This window comes from Bufo bufo, chromosome 3 (genome assembly GCF_905171765.1).
Source record: "Bufo bufo chromosome 3, aBufBuf1.1, whole genome shotgun sequence".
NCBI classification, from domain to species: Eukaryota; Metazoa; Chordata; class Amphibia; order Anura; family Bufonidae; genus Bufo; species Bufo bufo.
Window position 1 is genome coordinate 445,965,090 of NC_053391.1, and position 17,549 is coordinate 445,982,638.

The 17,549-nt window shown below is 39.2% G+C and overlaps 1 protein-coding gene across 2 annotated transcripts in view; it reads left to right on the forward strand.

Moving 5' to 3' along the window:
- SH3RF3 (SH3 domain containing ring finger 3) overlaps positions 1-5,049 on the forward strand; it is a 448,315-nt gene extending 443,266 nt beyond the window's left edge. For both annotated transcript variants that reach the window (XM_040425074.1, XM_040425075.1), the window contains one exon: positions 2,325-5,049. In XM_040425074.1, coding sequence (XP_040281008.1) covers positions 2,325-2,493 — 169 coding nt within the window. In that variant the 3' untranslated portion in view covers positions 2,494-5,049. The remainder of the gene's footprint in view (positions 1-2,324) is intronic.
- The last annotated feature ends 12,500 nt before the right edge of the window (positions 5,050-17,549 follow it).

Here is a 17,549-nt window from a genome sequence, read left to right on the forward strand (position 1 = left end):
ATCAGAATTTTACTTTAAAAAAATTCAGGTCGAATTTCCATTCTAACGAATCGATTTGCTCGACTCAAACCAACATATTTTGCAGCACTGTACAGAGATTGGCATCACTCACATCAGTCCCTGTCCCCAGTGGGGATCACTATCCAATTTGCATATCACATAAACACACTAGAGAAAATTTCATTTAAAGCTAGTTATCCTAATAGCATGATTTTGGAGTAAAATATTTTGTTTGGAAAAACTGAGAACCTGGAGGAAACCCACACAAACACATGGAGAACATACAAACACATGGATAGTGGTTCCAGTCCAAATTGCTACCATGTATTAGCCATCGTAAAAAGTATAATTGGCCAATAGACGTGATTGTTTTTATTTTTGTTTTTTTTCAAATCATAAAAATCATTTTTTGCAAGGAGACTGCCAGGGGAGATTTTCCCATCACCTCTAGCACATCAGAATCTTTAAGAAGCTTTTCACAGTAAATTCTCTACACAGGTCAAGGACATTTTCCTTTAAGCACAGGGAAATAAATTGTAAAGACTCCAAATGAATTTACATAAATTAAAAAAGTGAATTCCCAAGAAACACGTAGAACTCTTTTTGAGTTAACGTTGTTGAAATGTGATTTAAGTCTTTTGTGATAGTGGCCATTGATGTGACTTCATGCTGTCAATGCAGAGTGATTACTCTCTTCATTCACTTGGAAAGATAGTGTCGGGCCTTAAAATCATCTGAGTAAATTCACTTTAACTGGCTCCTTCATATGTATTCATAGCACGATGACACTTTCTAGCTAAACTAATAAACTCATCTATAGCACACAATGATTTTCTTGAACTAATTTTACTTTTTGCTGCCACAAGCTGACATCTGGAAGGCAGGTGTTTGTGGAGGTGTCTAAGAGGGCTCCTAGTGTACTGCTTTTCTGAGAACTAGAAATACTCTTTAATTAACACAGACTCAAAGTCACTTGCAGCCTATAAGATATGATCTTTATGTCGTGTTATCTAATATATACAGAAAATATGTAAATATGAAAACAACATATTTGACTTCCGAGCTTGTCAATTCCTAAGGAATTAATGGCAATTTATTATGTTTGAGCCTGACAAACTCCTAACATGTAATTTTTATCTTGGTCCTCAATGGCATTCCTGGCACTCAGCCCACCAATAGTCCATATTCTGTATGCTAAGGCGTATCTGGGACTCTAAAGCTTGCACAGTGCACTCTCCAGAGGTGGGATTCACACCTATCTGACATTGGTGGCATATCATAGCGTTATGCCACCAATGTCTCAGGTCCTACAACCTCTTTAATGCTCTTGTCGATTGGGAAGGGTTGATATTTTTGCCATTATTGTAGTATGTACAACACCACTTGTATTTTTATAGTGATCTATGTCTAACCATCATATTCCCCTGTTGTTTTCCCCTGGTGTGCCCCAGTATGCAAATTAATTCTGTTTTCAATACATGTTTCTGCCCCCCTGCTGAATTACACCATAAGACGACACAAGTCTGAACTCTTATTCAATAGTTAAGGTCTGTAGGTGTGAAAAGGAAGACATTTCCTGCAATGATGTAAAACTACTACTACAGTCTAGTACTTAATGATCTCTTTCTAGGATGAATATGGCCTTCAATAGTCTTTCTGTACTGCTCTTGGTATGAGATGATAATGATTTAGCTTGTCCATTGCTGACCACTCACCTTTAATAAGGAGGTTATGCCCTGTTTGAGGTAAAAAATCAAAATCAGACATCAAGCAGGAAAGGAAGAACAAACAGCAATACAGATAACTCGGTGGATATAATACATTTTTAATTACATGCAATTACAAAAGTATTTAGATCCAGGTGCTGGTATAAAAAATGTAAAAATGTTTTGTGACACAACCCCGTTAATGGAATTGTCTCTAGGTGCTACTAATTGTAGCTCTTTGAATTGTAACACTTATTGGTTTAAGTTCATGCTCTTCATCTTACTAGCCAGCTGCAAGAATTCTTGAGTTTTAATAAGAGATATCTGGGATTATATTGTGGGACACCTTGAAGGCTTACCTACAAGGATATTTATTAAGGAAGTAACTTCTATTTAACAAAATTAGGCATTTAAGACAGGTTTTACAAGACCGCACACAGACACCACACTTTATGGAGCACAGACATGTTATCCATTTTGGTCAAAACAAAATATTTTAAGAAACAGATCCATCTGCACTGCCTGAGACACATAATGCAGACACTAAGATGTTTTGTTCAAATATCTGTAAATGGGCTTTAATGTTATATTTTATCGCTTCAATGTTCTGAATTTCAGATATCGAGTTGTTGTTCCCTACCCACCGCAGAGTGAAGCAGAAATTGAGCTAAAGGAAGGTGACATTGTATTTGTTCACAAAAAGCGGGAAGATGGTTGGTATAAGGGAACATTGCAAAGAAATGGAAGGACAGGGCTCTTCCCTGGGAGCTTTGTGGAAAGTTTCTAATTGTCTCATGCAGCATTTCTATACAATGAAGGAGCAACCAACAAAACACCATATGTTTTGTGGAAACATGGTGGGTGAAACATACATGACACACAATAAGCACAAAGCAGCAAATGAAATGGATGCCAAAACAATATAAGTTGCCATTTTGACTTCCAAAGATACCCATGGACCATCAGCCTGTTTCCTACAGAGAGTTTGATGTCCATCCCTGAGACATGGCTGACTGAAGATCCAGTGGTATGTTGGAGTAGTGCCTTCGGAACCATGAACTGAGAAGATGCACATTTTGACCATGTTTGCTAATTGTGATGCATACATCCTAAATGAAATTACTTTCAAATGAATCTTTTATTCTACGCTAACTTATTTGTATACATTGCAGTGTTCTTATTACTTGCCTATGCAAGAAGAATAAATTCTATGAATCGGCCATTGGGCCATGCACATTTAACTGTACATTTGATGTAGTGGATTGTGGGATATTCTGCTACTGTAATACCGGCACAATAGTGGGCTTGAGCTCGCCATGGTTTTAAAGAAATTATGTCAAAATTTAGATGAATATTTAGTAAACCATTGAATGTTGTTTTTTCTTTTATTTGTAAGTTAACTTTTGAGTAGGATTTTTATGTTTACATTTTTATTGCATTTATGAACAAATATAATCACATTTAGTCATAAATTTTGCTTAATGGTCATCTTTCAGTTTGATGAAAACTGATAACGTGAACCAGCTCAATAAAATAAAGCACAATTTCAGGTAAGGAAAATGAAATATTGTCAAAACTTCAAATGTTTGACAAGATATTGGGCAGATTTACAATAGAAAATGCGTACATTTTTTGGTGCAATTTCAACAACAAAAACTGGTGTACATGCTTTGCACTGCATTTATCATTTGTTTAAGACACTTTTCAAACTTTTTACACCTTGCTTGACAAGGGGCATGGCTAAGCAGGAAGGGGTGTGGCCTTGCAGGAAAGGGGTGTTGTTTAAATCCGCTTTTGTGTCAACTAAGTCATTTTATAGATGACGTAAAACTTAGACTCGACAGTCTGAAGATACAACAGATTTATCATGTGGCATGAGCCACTTTGATAATTCTAGTGCAGTTTAAGACAGTCCATCCAAATGTAGACAATATTAGTAAATCTGCCCAAATAAAGGGGTTTTCCCATCTAAACATCTGTGACTTATCGTTAGGATATGCCACTAATGTCAGATATGTACAGGTCCCACCTCTGGGACCCACTCCTATCTCAATATTGGGGCTCACAAAGTGAGCATGCTCAGCTATTTTCGAAGGTCCCATAGCAGTAAATGGAGTGCAAGACATCCAAGCGCATCCACCGCTCCATTCACTACTAGAGGACTGCCAGAAATAGATGAGTCAGCACTCGGATGTTTTCAGAACTTTCCTAGTGGTGAATGGAGGGTGGCTGGTCATGCATGACTGCTCTCCCTTCACTTGGGAGGCTTTATTCTAAAGATAGGTACAGGTCCTAGAGGTGGGACCTGCAGCTATCTGACATTTTTTATGCCACAGATGTTTAGATGGGAATACCCCTTTTAGTAAAAAAACAAAAAAACAAAACATGGTTGTCTCCTTCGATAAGCAGCACTACTCCTGTCCATTAGCTGTGTCTGGTGTTACAACTCAGTCCTATTCACGCAAATAAGGCTGAGCTACAATATCAAACACATTCAATGGACAAGAGTACCACTGTTTTTAGACGGAAGCAGCCATATTTTTCTTATGACAATGGAAATGATTTGTAAATGCAGTTATAAGTTATTTGTGAAATGAAAAAAAAAATTAATGAAATAATTCAGAATCATATATTTATTAATGGCACATTTTGGGAACAAGAAATTTAAGATCGCTAAAAAAGGTATGATATGAAATGTGCTTGTAAAAAGAACACTGCAAGTCCCTGGGAGGAATGATTTGTGTACAGATTGTAAAGTTGTGTTGGAGTTCTATACTTCTCATCTAGATAATTTTACAGGACTGTGTGAATGAAATTCAATGTCTAGTCTATTCCAATAAATAAAAGACCAGCAACAAAACATAGGTTTCTAGGGACATATCAGTGCAATAATTATGATGGGCAAATTATGATTAATGCCAGGAAGAAGCTCTAAGATCAATTAAAGGGGTTTTCTGAAGTAATTAAAATTTCGGACATACCACTGAATGATGTAAAATAGAAATGAGGGTATACTTACCTCTATCTCCAGCATTGGCCTCTGTGACGGCAGTCCGGTTCTCCTGCCTCTGCTTGTTTACAGATGGCAGCAGTGATGTGCAGGTATACCGCATGTGACCACTGTGATTGCTATCCTAAGCCATATACCTGAACATCAAAGCAGATAGAGGTGAGTATACTATAATTTTCTTTATTTTACACCATTTGGCAAGTCCCAGATGTTTAATTATCTTGGACAACCCTTCGAGGACTAGAATTGTCTACAGGGTTTCTTCTATGTGCTGCCATATCTGAGCCATCAATAGGAGTTGTCAAGAATAGGTATGGGCAACTGATAAAAAAACAATATGGAACCATATATACCTACAGAGTCCAATGGAGCATGTCCTAATTTTTTTTTTTGGTGGATTTTTTCTTAAATTCATGGATTGAGGAGGTATAATAGAGAATTCATAAACTCAAGGAAGCAGTATAACGGCCCTGCTCAAAAGCGCCTTGCACATGAACCTCAAAGGGGCTTTCTGAGAATTTTTAACTGATGACCTATTTTCTGAATAGGTCATCAGCTGTTTGAGAAGGCGCCAGTTCTTGCAGCGGCCCCGCTGCCTTCTCGCAGCTTTCCCTACACCATGTATGTCACATTTATCGATCACATGGCTTAGGTGCAGCTCAGCCCTATTGAAGTGAATGGGGCTGAGCTGTAATACCAAGTACAGCCACTATACAATGTATGGCACTGTGTTCGGCGAGCTAAGAGAAGGCCATGGCAATACTGTGAGCCCAGGTGCCTTTTCAAACAGCTGTGGGGGTGTCTGACCCCCACTGATCAGATACTGATGACCTGTCCAGAGGTTACGTCATCAGCATAAAAATCTCCCTTTAAAGGCTATGAACACCTTTGGGGGCATTTTTGTATGATTGCATTTTACTCATTTTGGGCTAAAAAAATTTTTTTTTTCAGTCGGTCTTTATTAACTGCATTCAGCAGGGTATCTTAGTTTTAATTTTACACTGAGTCCCCATCATGTTGCTGTTTTGATAGCTATGTATAGCTGTCAGGAATTCACAGACAAGAGCTACATTATGGATTCAGTCAGAACAGTAACATGATGTAAAGCTAAGATACTCTGCAGGAAGGCTAAAAGTTAACCCTGGTGGACAAAAACTGCTGGAAATTTTTAATAAGACCAATTGAAAAATATATATTTAGCCCAAAATTAATAAAATGCAATCATAAAAAAATTGCCCACGAAGGTGTTCATAGCATTTAAGTCAGAAAGAATTGGATGTAGTAGAAAAATGTGAATGTCATATTACTACGTATATACTGTACATAGTAAAGGTGCTTAAAGACACAGGCAAAAAGGAATCTGGCTTCACACATGTACTAGAATAATTTGTACATAGTTACATAGTTAATACGGTTGAAAAAAGACATAAGTCCATCAAGTGGGACTTAGGTGGGGACGCGAATCCCAGAAGGAATTGAGACTCAGATTTCAACACGTTTTGATAAGCATTATTGTTGTTTACTTTTAAGAATTCATCTAAACCCTTTTTAAAACTGTCCACTGTTCCTTCTGTGACCACGTCTTGAGGAAGTCTAGTCCACAGATTCACAGTTCTTACAGTAAAGAAGCTTTGACACTTACGGAGACTGAACTTTTTCCTCTCCAATCGAAGGCATTGCCCCTTGTCTTTTGAGTGTACAGAATGAGTATGTTTTAATATAATTGTAAAGGAACTCTATGATAAGAAAGGTTTGTATATGATTAATACTGTACATTGATATATAGGGTAGTGTCATATAGTCAATGTAAAAAAATATCAAAGATATTAATATATATGACGATGCTGTGCATTAAAAGATAATTTCACCCAAGAGACATTAATTACATTTTCTAGGATTGGATAATTGCCAACGAAAAGGGTATCCAGCACTGTTTAAACTCTACTAGGCTTTTTGCTTTGATATTCAACTTCTTCATTTTAATCCTCAATGGAAAGGGAAGCAGTTGTCCGTAGCAGTCAGATTCCATCTCCTATTAGCCCTTGACAATTACCAACCTGACTTACTACTATGGGCACCTATCCTCAGGATAGGTCTGACCCCCGTCATCCTCACTGATCTGCTGTCTGAAAAGGCTGCATCATTCGCACAAGCACTGCATCCTCTTCTATGTTTATCTGCACACTGTCCCCCTTGTATTGGCCGTTCAATGGAATGAGAGAGGAAGGTGCAATTATACTGCACCACTGCTACAAGGAAGCACGAGCACCACAGCCTCTTCAACCAGCTGATTGGTGAGGGTTCCAGGAGTTGGACCCCCACCAATCTGATATTGATGACCTATCCTAAGCATATGCTGGCACTGCATAAGCCCTTTAATGATGCCATCAAAGCCCATATTAACAGTGCCACTAGAATGCATTTCTACAGCATAGTGCCAGCAGAGTATTCCCCATAAACGATAGTGCCAGCAGAGTGTAATGGTATTATCTACGGTTGTGTATGGCAGTAAAGAAGTATATTTTCACTCTTATTTTATTTTTCTTATTTATTTAGTACCAAAGATCTTTGCTAATTATTGTGATAATTTGTCTTCATAGAGGTTGGAGCTCCACCTTTATGAGACATAGCCATAGAGTTACATGGTAAAATTCTGCCACTCTTAGAGAAAGCTGACTGCAAGCAAATTTATACAACTCTCATTGTAGATGGAGGCCTTGTAATAGGCTCCCTACATTCTGAATCTAACAACTCACTCTATCACTAGATACCAACAGTAGTCACCTTCACAGGTCCCACTGGAGAAACTGCTGTTGACTCCTATTGATATTGTGTTTCCTTAAAGTAGCAGGAAACACCAAAATTAAAATGCCACATTTCATCTTCTATAATTAATTAGATTAGAATTACAGCAAAAGACTTTGAGAACACTGCCTCTTTAGAAGACTATTATTTTCCACTTCTATGTTTTGATGAGTTTGTCCCACAATTCAATATTACATTTCTCTGTTAAATCAAGAAAACCAGTTTTTCACTTTGAATATTTTTTTTAAAGAAATGCTCCTGTGTTTGGATATTACTTTTACATATTTGTTATAACACCACCTACTGTTCTCTTAATTCACTTTCACAATGTCTGCCTTATGTCCAGCCCAGTGAGAAGAAGCTGTTTCTATAGTACCTTTCATTATTGCCTGGGCTACACAATAGCAGGAATCACTCCAGTGGCTGTGTAGAAGAGAATCCAGGTGGCTGGACTGAGCTACTGAGCATGTGTGACCATCAGCACTGGATACATTAGATGGATGTTATGGGAAGGAATCAAGAGAACAGCATTAGGCACCTTAACAAGCAATATCTAAACACTGGAGAATTTTTCTAAATGATTCCATCTGAAACTTGTTCACCATTGCCTGCTCTGACAGTATAACTTTATTGTGAGGGCAACCCACAAATAGTCATTGTCCTAAACAGATTTCTGTATCATATACCCAGAGGATAGAACTGTGGCAGTATCCCATATCTAATCAGGTTCTGTGCTAAGACATAGTGATTTCCCTTTGGGGGAAAAGAAGCTACCAAAAGCCATAATGATTCTACCAAATATTGATACTATAAAGCTATTGATCAGAGGTCAGCAACCTATGGCACTCAAGCTGCTGTGAAACTACCACTCCCAGCTGCTGTTGTAACTCCCATAGAATTGAATGGAACACTCAGAACAGCTGATGTAGAAGATGAGATGATAACATGTACTTTGAAATGCACTCATATCGTCATTGCATATTGTATCAGTACTGTCTACATGTCCATTAGGTGGTGCATGTATCATCATTGTTGCATTTTTGTATTTTATTAATTTCCTATATAATGTATGTATACAGTGGAATGCGAAAGTTTGGGCAACCTTGTTAATCGTCATGATTTTCCTGTATAAATCGTTGGTTGTTATGATAAAAAATGTCAGTTAAATATATTATATAGGAGACACAAACAGTGATATTTGAGAAGTGAAATGAAGTTTATTGGATTTACAGAAAGTGTGCTATAATTGTTTAAACAAAATTAGGCAGGTGCATAAATTTGGGCACCACAAAAAAGAAATTAAATCAATATTTAGTAGATCCTCCTTTTGCAGAAATTACAGCCTCTAAACGCTTCCTGTAGGTTCCAATGAGAGTCTGGATTCTGGTTGAAGGTATTTTGGACCATTCCTCTTTACAAAACATCTTTAGTTCATTCAGGTTTGATGGCTTCCGAGCATGGACAGCTCTCTTTAAGTCACACCACAGTTTTTCAATTATATTCAGGTCTGGGGACTGAGATGGCCATTCCAGAACGTTGTACTTGTTCCTCTACATAAATGCCTTAGTGGATTTTGAGCATTTTTTAGGGTCGTTGTCTTGTTGAAAGATCCAGCCCCGGCGCAGTTTCAGCTTTGTCACTGATTCCTGGACATTGGTCTCCAGAATCTGCTGATACTGAGTGGAATCCATGCGTCCCTCAACTTTGACAAGATTCCCAGTCCCTGCACTGGCCACACAGCCCCACAGCATGATGGAACCACAACCATATTTTACTGTAGGTAGCAGGTGTTTTTCTTGGAATGCTGTGTTCTTTTTCCTCCATGCATAACGCCCCTTGTTATGGCCAAATAACTCAATTTTAGTTTCATCAGTCCACAGCACCTTATTCCAAAATGAAGCTGGCTTGTCCAAATGTGCTTTAGCCCACCTCAAGCGGCACTTTTTGTGCTGTTGGCGGAGAAAAGGCTTCCTCTGCATCACTCTCGCATAGAGCATCTCCTTGTGTAAAGTGCGTCGAATGGTTGAATGATGCACAGTGACTCCATCTGCAGCAAGATGATGTTGTAGGTCTTTGGTGCTGGTCTGTGGGTTGACTCTGTTCTCACCATTCGTCGCTTCTGTCTATCCGATATTTTTCTTGGTCTGCCACTTTGAGCCTTAACTTGAACTGAGCCTGTGGTCTTCCATTTCCTCAATATGTTCCTAACTGTGGAAACAGACAGCTGATATCTCTGAGACAGCTTTCTGTATCCTTCCCCTAAACCATGATGGTGAACAATCTTTGTCTTCAGGTCATTTGAGAGTTGTTTTGAGACCCCCATGTTGCTACTCTTCAGAGAAAATTAAAAGAGGAGGGAAACTTACAATTGACCCCCTTAAATAATCTTTCTCATAATTGGATTCACCTGTGTATGTAGGTCAGGGGTCACTGAGCTTACCAAGCCAATTTGAGTTCCAATAATTAGTTCTAAAGGTTTTGGAATCAATAAAATGACAACAGTGCCCAAATTTATGCACCTGCCTAATTTTGTTTAAACAATTATAGCACACTTTCTGTAAATCCAATAAACTTAATTTCACTTCTCAAATATCACTGTGTGTGTCTCCTATATGGTATATTTAACTGACATTTTTTATCGTAACAACCAACGATTTATACAGGAAAATCATGACGATTAACAAGGTTGCCCAAACTTTCGCATCCCACTGTATATATATATATATATATATACAGTACAGACCAAAAGTTTGGACACACCTTCTCATTCAAAGAGTTTTCTTTATTTTCATGACTATGAACTCATCAAAACTATGAATTAACACATGTGGAATTATATACATAACAAACAAGTGTGAAACAACTGAAAATATGTCATATTCTAGGTTCTTCAAAGTAGCCACCTTTTGCTTTGATTACTGCTTTGCACACTCTTGGCATTCTCTTGATGAGCTTCAAGAGGTAGTCCCCTGAAATGGTCTTCCAACAGTCTTAAAGGAGTTCCCAGAGATGCTTAGCACTTGTTGGCCCTTTTGCCATCACTCTGCGGTCCAACTCACCCCAAACCATCTCGATTGGGTTCAGGTCCGGTGACTGTGAAGCCCAGGTCATCTGGCGCAGCACCCCATCACTCTCCTTCATGGTCAAATAGCCCTTACTTTCAAAGTTTTCCCAATTTTTCGGCTGACTGACTGACTGTCTTAAAGTAATGATGGCCACTCGTTTTTCTTTACTTAGCTGCTTTTTACTTGCCATAATACAAATTCTAACAGTCTATTCAGTAGGACTATCAGCTGTGTATCCACCTGACTTCTCCTCAACACCACTGATAGTCCCAACCCCATTTATAAGGCAAGAAATCCCACTTATTAAACCTGACAGGGCACACCTGTGAAGTGAAAAACATTTCAGGGGACTACCTCTTGAAGCTCATCAAGAGAATGCCAAGAGTGTGCAAAGCAGTAATCAAAGCAAAAGGTGGCTACTTTGAAGAACCTAGAATATGACATATTTTCAGTTGTTTCACACTTGTTTGTTATGTATATAATTCCACATGTGTTAATTCATAGTTTTGATGCCTTCAGTGTGAATCTACAATTTTCATAGTCATGAAAATAAAGAAAACTCTTTGAATGAGAAGGTGTGTCCAAACTTTTGGTCTGTACTGTATATATATATATATATATATATATATATATATATATATATTGTTAAGCCTAATAGCAACACTCTGCTGACATTTCGATCATTCTCCAAATTATATATTGGTCTGGAAATGTAATAAAACCATTGCTGGGTATCAGCAATGTCATTAAAGGGAACCTGTCATCAACTTTATGCTGACCTCACTGAGGGCAGCATAAAATAGTGACAGAAATGCTGATTTCAGCGGTGTGTTACTCATGAGCTAAAAGTAAGTAGTTGCTGAGAACCAGCATCATAACCATTGCAGCCCAGGCCTTGAAAAGAGTCAAATCTACCTGAGAAGAGTCCTGGTTATTCCTAATCTCCTGCTCTCTCACCCATCTGCTGATGATTGACAGTTCTCTCCTAGACAGAAAGGGAGAAAACTAGGTAGAAAACTGTCAGTCATCAGCAGGTGGGCAGGAGAGCAGAAATTCATGAATAACCATGACTCTTCTCAGGTGGCCGTGACTCTTTTCCAGGCCCAGTCTGCAATGATTGTGATGTTGGTTCTCGGGAACCACTTACTTTTAACTTATAAATGACAGACCGCTGAAATCAACTCACCTGTCTCTACTTTATGCTGCCGTTAGTATGGGTAGCATAAAGTTGATGTCAGTTTCTCTTTATGATGAAGCAAACTGAACTGCCATCGGCACACTTCTCCTGACCTCTTCTAAAAGCTTATTTGCAATATAAACTAATATTAATGTTTGTCCATAATTTCTGCTGATGAAATGAATGGGTCTTATTTAAATTTAGCACTACAGTCCATTTTTGGCTATGAAGGCAGCTCTGTTACACAACTAAACCTGAAATAAGAGGCCCAGAAAGGAGGCAGCACATAACACTAGGCTGCTAACACATCACACCTCATCTATACATTAGACCTATACATCTGTAAAGCAAAAAACATATAAAGACATAGGGCAGCATTTACTATGCTATGTATGTCACTGTTGTGGTGTCTAAAAGTTGCAAATGTTTTTTTTTTTGTGGCAAAATGTATTACTTTTCCTGCTTCACACCAGTTTTCTGAAGTGACAAGAAAAGGGGGCATGGTGAGGTTGTGGACGGGGCGCCAGAGTATGCCCTCCACATATATGTTTATTCATGTAAGTTTGATGGTGTGAATAAAGACAGAAATCTTCGGCAGCTAGGAGGCTGCTTTAGATTTTAAACTGTCACGTGGCCATAAATGTGGCGCATCCTCTGGCGGCGCAATGCCGTTCTTGATAAATGTCCCCCATATGCTGTATAGTATTAATATGCTTCAGTTGTGGAGACATCTGCTTAAAGTGCCTCCCTTTGGCTGGTTAACTAAAGAATTGAAAAATTTAGATGATTACATGATTTACCGTAATTTTTGCCCTATAAGACGCACCGGCCCATAAGACACACCTAGGTTTTTGGGGAGGAAAATAATAAAAAATATTTTTTTAACCAAAAGGTGTGCTTTTGGTGGGTTTGGAACTAATGGTGGTCTGTGGATGACGGACACTGTTATGGGGGGGTCTGTGGATGACGGACACTGTTATGGGGGATCTGTGGATGACGGACACTGTTATGGGGGATCTGTGGATGACAGACACTTTTATGGGGGGATCTGTGGATGACGGACACTGTTATGGGGGGATCTGTGGATGACGGACACTTATGGGGGGATCTGTGGATGACGGACACTTATGGGGGGATCTGTGGATGACGGACACTTATGGGGGGATCTGTGGATGACAGACACTGTTACAGGGGGGGATCTGTGGCTGGCACTGTTACAGGGGGGGGTCTGTGGATGGCAGTGTTATATATGTGCCATCCACAGACCCCCGCCCCATAACAGTGCCATCCACAGACCCCCCCCCAGCCCATAACAGTGCCATCCACAGACCCCCCACCCCATAACAGTGCCATCCACAGACCCCCACCCCTTAACTGTGCCATCCACAGATTCCGTGTGCCCCCCCCCCCGCCGCCGCCCCAGTATACAAATATAAAATGTATTATTGAATATTATACAAATATAAAATATACAAAGTATACAAATATAAAATGTATTATTGAATTAAAAGTTATTAAACATGCCCCCCTCACTCCTAATAGTACCGTATATCCTAATTGCTTCTGTATAATGCCGCCCGGCGCGTCACTCACTGACGTCACTTGCCTGCGCCGCCTCCTTCATTCATAAAGGAGGCGGTGCAGGCACGTGACATCAGGGAGTTACGCTGCCGCCCGCCCGGCCTGCCTGCCGGCATTATACAGGAGCAATTAGGATATACGGTACTATTAGGAGTGAGGGGGGCATGTTTAATAACTTTTAATTCAATAATACATTTTATATTAGAATACCGGAGTGGTGGGGCGGGGCTATAGTACAGTGACCGCACCGCCCCACCGCTATTGCCGGACCCCAGCTCCTCCTCCCAGTCCCTCCCCCGGCCCCCGCTCCGTACATCGCAACCAGCGATGTAAAACTGCCAGCATTCGCCCCATAAGACGCAGGGGCATTTTCCTCCCATTTTTGGGGAGGAAAAAGTGCGTCTTATGGGGCGAGAAATACGGTAATACCGCAAAAAAAGCTATATATGTTTTTTTTTTGTGGAAGTCAATGGCAGACAGCAGACAGTTAACATAAGTAACAGTTTTACTTGCCCTGAAATTAAATAGTTTAAAAAAAGATGAAAATGATATCAACTCTATACAAAGAGTTGTGCAGGTATAATGCATATACAGTACAGACCAAAAGTTTGGACACACCTTCTCATTCAAAGAGTTTTCTTTATTTTCATGACTATGAAGGTATCAAAACTATGAATTAACACATGTGGAATTATATACATAACAAACAAGTGTGAAACAACTGAAAATATGTCATATTTTAGGTTCTTCAAAGTAGCCACCTTTTGCTTTGATTACTGCTTTGCACACTCTTGGCATTCTCTTTATGAGCTTCAAGAGGTAGTCCCCTGAAATGGTTTTCACTTCACAGGTGTGCCCTGTCAGGTTTAATAAGTGGGATTTCTTGCCTTATAAATGGGGTTGGGACTATCAGTTGCGTTGAGGAGAAGTCAGGTGGATACACAGCTGATAGTCCTACTGAATAGACTGTTAGAATTTGTATTATGGCAAGAAAAAAGCAGCTAGGTAAAGAAAAACGAGTGGCCATCATTACTTTAAGAAATTAAGGTCAGTCAGTCAGCCGAAATATTGGGAAAACTTTGAAAGTAAGGGCTATTTGACCATGAAGGAGAGTGATGGGGTGCTGCGCCAGATGACCTGGCCTCCACAGTCACCGGACCTGAACCCAATCGAGATGGTTTGGGGTGAGCTGGACCGCAGAGTGAAGGCAAAAGGGCCAACAAGTGCTAAGCATCTCTGGGAACTCCTTCAAGACTGTTGGAAGACCATTTCAGGGGACTACCTCTTGAAGCTCATCAAGAGAATGCCGAGAGTGTGCAAAGCAGTAATCAAAGCAAAGGGTGGCTTCTTTGAAGAACCTAGAATATGACATATTTTCAGTTGTTTCACACTTGTTTGTTATGTATATAATTCCACATGTGTTAATTCATAGTTTTGATGCCTTCATAGTCATGAAAATAAAGAAAACTCTTTGAATGAGAAGGTGTGTCCAAACTTTTGGTCTGTACTGTATATAGAAGATGAACTCGGCAGAGATTTATCAAAGTGGTGTAAAGTAGATCTGGCTTAGTTGACCATAGTAACCAATCAGATTCCACCTTTCATTTTTCACAGCTCCTTTTGAAAATGAAAGGTGAAATCTGGTTGGCTGCTGCGGGCAACTAAGACAGTTCTAATTTACACCCACAAAAAATGTCTAAAACCTAGTTCATATTTGACTTCTAATGATAACCGTTTTGAGTTGCATTCTGTTTTCTTCTCCTAAAGCTACAGTACAAGTAGAAATATGCTAGTTTACAATGTGTAATGCGTTGTGGGAGTGGAGATAAACAACCACCTTTTTCCAAGGGCAACCAGCAGAATTTTGACAGCATTTAGGCAGAAATAAGTAATAAGGCATAAATAAGAATCAGTGCAAAGTTTGGATTTACAAATTATTATGTGTGGGTTTGCACACTATCATACCTGTATTATATATTCTGTAGCCATATTGCTAAGTTTTATTATATGACTAAGTTTGCTATGACCCTTCATCCCCATACTGTACAGAGAAATCTGCTGCCCACAAACAAGAATTTTACATTCTGCAAAAAAGATCACCCAACAAATGAGCCCCTATACATTGAGTAATTATCCCTGTTAATTGGAAAAAGGATATGCAAATGAGCTCATATGAGCTCATATCAAGCTCTGAATCTGATGCTATCAGATGTAAGGCAGCTATCCTATAAGTCAATGTTCATCCTTTTTAAAGGCCTCTCTTGAATATTAAATAAGCCAGCTCCTCATTTGAAGATAGCTGTTTCGGGGCAATTGCCCCAATCAGTGCAGAGCAGAGAGTACTGGCTTATCTGGGTGAGAGGCTCTAGGTGAGAATTTGGAGAATGCAGTATCTCTTTATGGAGGGTGCCTTAAATGGTGTGAGGAGTCTTATAGACCAGACAATGCTCCTCTTGATTTCTGGGAAAAGGGGATGCAAATGAGCTCTTAGCAAGCTTTGCTTTTGATGCCACCAGATGTAAGGCAGCTATCCTTTAAGTCAGTGTTCGATCTTTTAAATAGGTCTTGAAAAATAACTTGAATCTGCAGACAGCTGTTTTGGGGTGATTGCCCCTTATCAGTGCAGAGCAGAGAGTACTGGCTTAGCTGGGTGAGAGGCCAAGGCCCAAATGCCTGATAATTGGCATGATTGTCTGCCCATCTAAATTGGTCCATACCACGATTAGTAAGATAAAACAGATTAGGGTATTTGTTAATCCATTTTAAAGGTTTGAATTTGATGGTAATTATGTAAAGTAAGGCTTCATTTACATCTACATCTGACGGATCCCATTATACTCAATGGGGTCCATCAGGCACTGTTTGTTTATGTCATTTGGTGGAAATTGTTATTCCGTCAGTATATATAACTGTTGATGAGAACCCAGCCTTAGCTAGATATAACTATCGTTGTAAAGTAAGGAATCTCTTTCTAAAACTCTTTTCCTATCTTCAAGCAGTCAGCATAACATCAATTTGCTGTTTATTCACAGTGATTACAATAAATGACTAGCAATCACCAGCATAATCATCACATTTGCATCCAAACATAATTTGGTCATATTTGACTTGATGAATTGTGCACTTTCCAGAAGAGCTCACGAGATGAATGAATGATAAGCTTCATTCACTAAATCACTTACCAGTTTCAGATTGCTTTAAAAGTGAATTAACCGAGAAACCAAACGTTGTGAACTGGGATGAAAATAGGAAAACGTTGTAATCTATACAAACACAATTTTGAGTAGACCAGGCCGTTCTATCCTGGTTGGCAAAACTCAACACTATACTGAGGGGTTTCAACAAAGTGGCAGGCAATGTCATAATGTCATAATGCAAGCACAACAGTTTTTGGAAAAATTCCTCTGCAGTTTCTGATTAGCCTAGACAAGAAGGGGATCCAGCAGGGAGGAGAAGTACGAGCCCTACCTTTATGTTTTCCAATTCTTTTTTGGCTCATAAAAGTGCTAGAAAAACTTCAGCATTTTCACAAAAAATGCTCTGCGTGAAGCCACATTAAAGGGGATCACTGAAGCAACTATTTAGGCATGTAGGATACTATAGGTGTTGATAAAGCACATTTATTAAACTGGAGGTGACAGATTTTTTTTATTTTTGTATATATTTGGATGAAATCAACCATGATCATTGGATCCAACTAACCAACGTGTGTTCTGTCACATGGTCAATACAGGTTAAAGACCACCTAGAATAAGGATAATTGACATCAAATGCGGCAAGTAGTGTAGATGTTTTTGGTTTATCGCTTGTCCAGCCCTCTCTAATAATATCCCAAGTGCATTTGACTCATTTGGATTGATGATATTTCTTTAAAGAATGTGGGAGCTATAATTACGATGCCTGGGTATATTCACAATTTGTCACCATTTTTCTAAAATCAGGGCAGAAAAAGTCCCATGATTGCCATGTGTGGCCAGCCCCTAACAGACTGTGACAGGTCACTGGGCACCAGTGTACATGAAGGACCAGCCTACAGCTAAGCAGGTTTCATAGAGTATTGATAAGTAACATGTTTTCTGTGTGCAATCCATACCTTTTAATCCTTCTGGTAAAAAATGATTACATAGTGATTCTTGAGCGTACGCCATGTGTATCAAATCATTGTACAACAACACCTTAGCTCCAGCGGAGATGATGACTAACCA